The sequence below is a fragment of the Ananas comosus genome, linkage group 18 (assembly GCF_001540865.1).
Source record: "Ananas comosus cultivar F153 linkage group 18, ASM154086v1, whole genome shotgun sequence".
NCBI classification, from domain to species: Eukaryota; Viridiplantae; Streptophyta; class Magnoliopsida; order Poales; family Bromeliaceae; genus Ananas; species Ananas comosus.
The window spans coordinates 10486523-10494056 of record NC_033638.1 but is presented as its reverse complement, the minus strand read 5'-3'; the positions used below and the strand labels follow the sequence as shown (position 1 = coordinate 10494056).

The following is a 7534-nucleotide window of genomic DNA, read 5'->3' as shown; positions in this document are numbered from 1 at the left end:
ATCTATGCCTTATGAATTTACTGTCCTTTCTGTCTAATTTTAAATATAAGGTTAATTACAGCTCAGTAACGGATGAATGGATTAAAATGTGGGATTGGAAATCAAGATTTGATATTATGCAGTCCATGCATGTAAAGATATATTGGGTGTAAGTAAAAATTTTATAATAGTAAATGAAAATAACAATTAAAGTAAAATATTTTTTAAAAATTAATAATTTTAAATATAAAAATTAAACATTAAGGAGCAAAGTGGAGCTTATCCAAATATTTAGGAACTAGCAGTGCAATTAACAATTTTTTTAACTATAATTTAGGAGTTCATCGACAGGTTTAATATATTTAATTATCTAGATAGCAAAGAAGATATTTATCCACTTTTGAGAGTTCCATGTACTTTAGGCCTTCATTTAGCTTATTTCTTTATATTTATTAAAACAATTTGCATATATTTCACAGTAGTAAAATCACATAATTTGTCTTTTAAGAGTTTTAATTACTTAATATTGTTCTCTAAATTATATTATAATATTTAATATTTAATGAAGCCACCTTTTCTGTTAGTTAATTAGTTAATTTTAACTTTTGTTTTTTACATTACAATATCCATTATATTCTTAACTGAATATTTTCAAGTATTTTTTATTTTCATTACTTTATTCTATATCTCATATCATTTCATGTGAATCCTAAATCTGATTAAAAAAATAAAAAATAAAGTTTTTCAGGGGCCTAATTGTAGTAGTATGCTAGTAGTTAAAAATTTTTGGGCTAATTAATTGACGGTAGTCAAAGGCGGAGATAAATATGAGATATTTTAAATCTTTTTAAAATAATTTAACAAATAAGATAAATGAAAAAATATTTAAAAACTAAAAAAATCAATTGAAAAATTGATTTCTTTTTACATGATTGAATTTAGAAATTTTCGGCGTAAATGCATTGGCAGTACTGCCTACTCGCCACAAACTCTTTTGCCGATGATTTTCGCGGGAGGCTGGCGTGTCGTATAAAACAATATAAAGATCTCCATACGCAGACGAAGCGCCCCTAATTTGTGTGGTGGGAGTGGAACCCTCGCCGCTCACTCCACACGCCTCATGCCCTCCTCTCGCTCCAACGCCCTTCGTCTCCGACATACGCCGGCGACGGCGCCGGCGCCGGCGCCGGTGATCCTCTCGGGGCGGTGGTTGCGGATCCGCATCCGAGCTCCCGATGGCTGCGGCGGGAGGCGGCGGAGCTCATCGCCCGTCGCCGCCCTCACCGCGGAGGGACCCTCGTGTCTCTTCGTTGGGCCCATCGACACCGCGAGCAAGGAGCTGCTCGAAGCCCTTTATCGGCAGGTGATGCGACCGAACCCTAGCTTCGGATCGTTTTGCTCTCTCTATCCGGTGCTTACAGATCCTATTTTTGGCTCCTATGTTCGATTCGATTTGCTATATCCGTAGGGTTAGATTGTTGTTGTATATATGTTGTGATCCTTCGTTCTTCCCTAGAGTTAATCTTTAGCCTGATGCAATTTAGTTGTTGTTCTCCTCTCGTGGTCATATCAGTAGTCTTTTCCTCTTTTCCAATTTCTTTTAACTTTAATGTATGGAGAAAAATCTGCAGAAACACTGAAATAGTTTAGAAGTATATTCATCATATTGCTTAATGATGGGTCCAGAGGTAATTTAGCTGAAATTAGCTCCATGTCGGTAATCAGTCTCCTATTCAACCCGCAGCTGCCGCAAAATAGATGGTTTGATTAGCTATCTCCATGGATACCTAGAATTGATGCTTTTGCGGCATGTCGCCATGCCGGTGTTGTCGGTTACTTTGTTGTTTATGGTTTATATCTGAAAAAAGAGCTCCTTAGAGAGAAACTGGCACATTACTGGCGCTTCGTAAAATTCCTTTGCAACTGATGTTATATTTACTAATATGAATTTTAATCTCGGTCCAGGCTTGCGACTCTTATTACAGTGGTAAACCTTTGATTGGCGATGACATGTTTGATAAAGTTGAGGTAGTAAACAACGCAACTTCATATTGTCAGTTTATATGATTTTTGCCCTATCATCGGCAGCACTTTTTATAAACTATCTATTGCAGCTGAAGTTGCGGTTGTATGGTTCAAAATCAGTTGTAAAGTATCCCCGTTGCAGCCTCAGACGACAATCTACATATGCTGATGCCGAGGTAATTTTACTCTTATTCAAGCTTGAGGATACTCCAAATACCATGCAGGCCTTACCCAAAGCCGAGAATTCTACATTCTGGTTTGGCCTAGTCCTAAAACCTCCTCCTTATAATAAGTGCTTTATGTGTGACTGTTTGGCTAGCATGATTTTCTATTCCTGAAATAGAAGCTTCTAGAAACCAAGTGCTTGACCAACAAGAAGTCCGGAGCTTTTGCTGCGGCGGAAAAGCTAAAATGAGCTCTCAGAGCCTCCAAGAGCAGGAACCTCAGTTTGAAGCTTCTGCTCTTTCAGCGAGAAGCTATGTAAAGAGTTGGTATTGCTTGCTACAACAACTTAATTCTAGAAGCACTTATAGAGAGGATCCTGCGAGGACCGGAAGGAGTGCCATTCTCTTATTTTCTTTTCTCAATCTGTCAGAAAATGCCATTTACTGTTTGGGTTTTGATATGGCTTGGATGTAGGACAGGAAGACCCTTCCCAAGTATTGGCTTTAGCAAGTATCTGGCTGTTGCTACTTCTCTTTGGGATCTCTGCCTTTCTTGTGCCTACTATTTATACCACAATTTTGGCATTTGAAGATACTTTTGGAGCAAGATATGCCTTGCATTATGAAAAATCTCCAATTGAAATGCTTACTGTGGTTAATGGCATGCTCTTGATTGGACTGGGTTATCTTGTAGGCTATCCTGTTGCGTCTGCTTCCGGTAAGATCAACTTTTGATTGATAATTCAGCTCAGATGTGTCGTGCCATGTTTGCGTATCTAATTCTTGCAAAATGAGTAGTTCTTCAAGCTTAATATTAACTTTACTGTGCGCTTCCATCATAAAATGGTCAACTTCGATGCTCTCTATTCTTGTACGAACTAGAATTATGATGAAAATCACTGTTGACCTAGAAAATATATGCGCTTTTGATTACTCTCTATTTCATCTCTTGATACATTAGCTATGTGGGTTGAATTTCAGTTCAAGCGCTGCAACGCCTATGGAGGAATGATTTGGTTGCACTCAAAGGCTCATGCCCAAATTGCGGTGAAGAGGTTGGTGTTACTATTTGGTAGTTTCTTGATGCCTTTAATCTGGAAAAATTATACCTCTGAAGGGAACAAAATTTATGGTCTTCCAGGTCTTTGCATTTGTGAGGACTGAAAAGTCCAACCAAGAACCCCATAGAGCAGAATGCCATGTATGTGAGAGCATATTGGAATACCGCACAAAGGTGGAGGTATGTTATCTAACATTGATAAATATGAGGGTCAAAAGAACATGCCCTTTTCTAGCTTCCATAGTGCGAAGCAAATTGGTTAGATCTGTGTGACCTATTGATGCTTCTATCTAGTGTTGTTCTAGTAAAATTTCCTCCGATAGCCTACAATATAGCTGGAAGTAGAAGCCCCAAATTGGAGGTTCTGCTTTCGGAACCAAAAGCCTCGTGTTTGCCAAGCGGCTGGCTTATGCTTCTCTATGTAATTTTCCACAATCAACTAAGCACCCATATAAGATGTTCTGAATAATTTCCGTATGTTATCAGTATTCTTTTTGCATTTATATGCAGCAATCCTTGTCAAGTCCTAGCAAGCGCTGGGTTTATGGTCGTGTATATCTCGTTCGAAGGAAGAGACGAAGATGGATGTAGGTGATAAACTTTTTTAATTCAACGTGCTTGGAATTTGATGTTAGACAAGTAAAATGTACAGCGCCATTCTTTTTCTTTCTGTCTACCGAAGTGTAATATAAACCTTAACTGCACCTATTTTACTACCAAATTGCTGCCTCATTTTTGTCGACCCAAATCTGTCAATGTTCTTAATATCTTCTCCAGATCTTTGTGCTCTTGATTTTGAATTCAAGTTACTTTTTTTTCTCTCTCTTTTTTGTAATTTCAGCTGGTGACTGACCTTTTACTTGAAGTTGATTTTGCGAGGATAAGATATTCCGGTCTTTTGTGGTGGTAAAGTTTTTACTATGTATTTCGTACTCTGCGACATACGGGAATTTGAAAGCTTGATGAGTTTTCTCACTTTTGATATTTTAAACAATTCATTCAAACTTATTTTGCAGTAAACAACTCAAAAGTAATTATTAGCATTTTAAATACACCACGCATGCAAATGGCAAATGGGAGGCATTATGGAATTTTTCCCTTAACAGATTCCAAATATAAATAATACCCCCTTTCATACTAGAAAATGGGCCAAAGGGAGAGTCCATATGAGCCATACAATTAGAATGGGCCCACAGAAATTGGACGAATCGAATCCCCCGTTCCTACGCCCTAACCCTAAGCTCCCTCTTCGCTCATCCCCCTCCGCTCTCTCTCTCTCTCTGTCCATTTTCTCTCTCCTCTTTCGTTCTCCCTCGCTTTAAACTTCATATTAATCCTCCGTTTTGCGACTTCGAAGCCGCCTTTGGAAGGAAATAGTTCGTGTAAATGAGAATTTGAGCGAGCGATTAGGGTTTATTCGGTGGTGGTGGTGGTGGTGGTGGTGGTGGTGGTAAGTGTACCTCTTCTTCCTCTTTGTTTTCGTCTTGGGTCTTTTTCATATGTTGCTGATAATGCAGTTTCGTGATCCTAATTAACGAAGCTCGTAGCTGGAATCAATGATTCGACCAATCTACGCCCCCCCCCGTTCAGGAGATTAGTCATAATGAGTACCAGACCACGAGAGCCTCAACTCAAACTTTGTGATGCTTTAAATGACTATTGGGGATCTTTCGAATCTTTCCAGTAATGGGTGTTGCTTATTATCACAGGGATATTTATACAACAAATGGTCATTTGATAACATAAAATAGATGCCGCGGCTAAATGCTGCTTGCGCGATAAACGATGCTCACTTTGAGTTTTAGAAGAGGGGCATAGCTATCCATTATTTTTTATCACACTTTCTCAAGATACATGCTAAAAAATAAGGAAATGCTTGACTATGAAAGTTTCGCAAGTCGCGACAATATAATACGGTGAAAAGAAGGCCCGGCTAGAACTACATTCTCAGCTCACTGTTCTAATTCAGTTTTTTTTTTTTTTTTGCTGGGGTTTCTATTTTTGCACATCTGAGAGATTATTTTGTTCTTCAGGTAGGACAAATGAGGCGACAGGGGCAGTACGCCGATCCTGGCATGAATCCGATGGTAGCTGCTCAGATGCAGCAGCACATGTCAGCGCAGAGATTACAGCAACTGTCGGGTAATAGCCAGTATTCGGGGCGGGACCCTATGCAGCCCGGTGAAGATCACCAGTATAACCTGTCAAAGATGGAGGGACAGTGGCAATGGCATCGAGATGGTTCGAAAGATTCGAGTGAGCTGCCGCCCTACGCATATAACGAAGGCAAGTTTTGCTGGTATCTCATGACTCTGGTTTTTCGTTGATTGGTTTAAATGCGCTCATTTTGTCGTGCGCCTGTAGTTGGGCTGTAGAAGTGATTCTTCCGAAGTGCAAGTATGTCAAATTCCATGCTTCTTTCTGAAACTCTCTTAATCCAATTGTTTCTGGAAGGGAAATCCATTTTGTTAATGCAGGCCCATAGGTTGTCTATTTCACTGTTCAACAATCTCACTGCTTGAAACCCAAGCATTTTTTGAGTCCCTAAAAGCTGGATTAATTCAAATATAGGTCAAGGGACTGATGGTGCAAGATCTTTATACGAGAGTCAGAGGTTGGATTCAAAGCAGCCCAGTAAAGACCCGAGAGCCCAGGCTCGCCACAATGAGATGGAAGCTGGACGTGAGGATAACATTCTCCCGCAGACGTATGAAGGTCTCGAGCAGAAATTTCTTAATGATGTTGTAAAGCTTTCCAAGGAACTTCATGATGCAGAGGATGCAGAAAATGCTAGACACAGGGAGGTATATAGATCAATTGCATATTCTTCATAATGTGAAATTGATAATGCTGAAGATACCAAAAATTGCCAGGCCTGTTTCTCAACATTTTACTAAATTTTGGTTCCGCATCTACCGGAAGCTTAAAACGTAATCTCTAGGCATTCACATGAGATGCTTTCAGATCCGCTTTTCAAAGTGATTCTTTTGCTAAAATAATGCTGAAAGTATGCAACTTGTGAAGAGAGCTCAAGTATTATGTTCGTTGTTGTTCATGAATAACATTTTGCAAGTTGCCCTTACCGATTATTCTTTTTTCTTTTTGTTTCAAATTACAAGTTTAGTCCCTGAAGGTTGAGCTTGATTTCAGTTTCATTGCCGTAGATAAATGTAACAATTTAGTCTCTGGCAGCAGACACATCAGCACCACCCTTAAACTTTGCTTTGACTCTAATGGCAAAATTGAAGTTCAGAATTAAACTTCGGGGATGAAGTTATCAAAACTTGAAGCTTCTAGAACAAAATTGAAGTCCGATCAAACTCCAGAGAGTAAATTGTTACAATGAAAGCTCAATGAGGCAGAAGTTGAAACTCAGGTCATACTTGCAGGATTAAGTTTGTAAATAACCTTTTCTTTTATTTCAATGAAGAAATTTTCCTGTTTTTGATGACTTACGTGTCTATGCTCTCGCTCTCCCTCTTTGTCAGAGGCTAGGCGAGATAAATGCTCAATACCAAGAGAAACTAATTGCCCTTCGAGCTCGCCAGGCTACTCGCAGAGAGGAATTCCTAAGGAAGGAGTCTCAGGCTCGGCTTCTGCAGTACCAGCAAGCTAGTATGCAGAATTATCAAAACAGTGCAGGGCCCAGTGAAGCTCAAGGCTTCTCTTCAGCTGCTGCTACTGCCGCCGCCGCTGCTGCTGCCGGAAGTGCTTATGCAGAGCTGCAACGAGATTATGCTTCGGCAGGTCATTATGAGTCCTATGGGCAACGGTCGGAGGTTGGTCGAGGCGGCAGGGGCCGTGGTTTCGAGCCCCGTGGTCAATATTCAGGTGGGCGAGGTTATAATTCGGATAACCGGTATTACTAAATCACTGCTCATGGCGGCCTGAGCTTTTTCTCCTTCTTTCCACTCTGGTTGTATATCGTTCGCGAAATCGTTGTTGTTTTCCAATATATCTTTTAGAATCTATGTAGCCTTTGCAGACTCCTACATGCGCTAATCATGGCTTAGTCTATTAACCAGAACTGGGCCTTCCTTCGATCTGTGTATTTTATCTTACATTTTCTGCAACTTTCTTTTTTATTGTGATAATCTCTACTATGCAGAGTCCTCGTGAAAGCATTGTGTAAATACAAATTTCAACTTTCTTTTTCTCCTCTCGCATTGTGCCGTAGTACTATTATATTAATTATGTAAATACCGTCGTTCTCTTGCTGGTTTCATGCCTAAATACACAACAAAATCTTTTAATTAAAACAGCGGCAGTAGAAATATGATGATTGATCTCCAGGTACCCAGTAGAC

General features: G+C 39.6%; 1 protein-coding gene across 1 annotated transcript; it reads left to right on the top strand.

Moving 5' to 3' along the window:
- On the top strand, positions 1155–7385 carry LOC109723649 (the record flags this gene model as incomplete). The annotated part of the gene is given in 9 exon segments (XM_020252077.1): positions 1155–1342; positions 1945–2007; positions 2094–2180; positions 2649–2886; positions 3150–3223; positions 3310–3408; positions 5262–5514; positions 5800–6032; positions 6717–7385. Coding segments are annotated over 9 exon segments (1616 nt in total), but the record flags the coding sequence as incomplete, so codon positions are not given.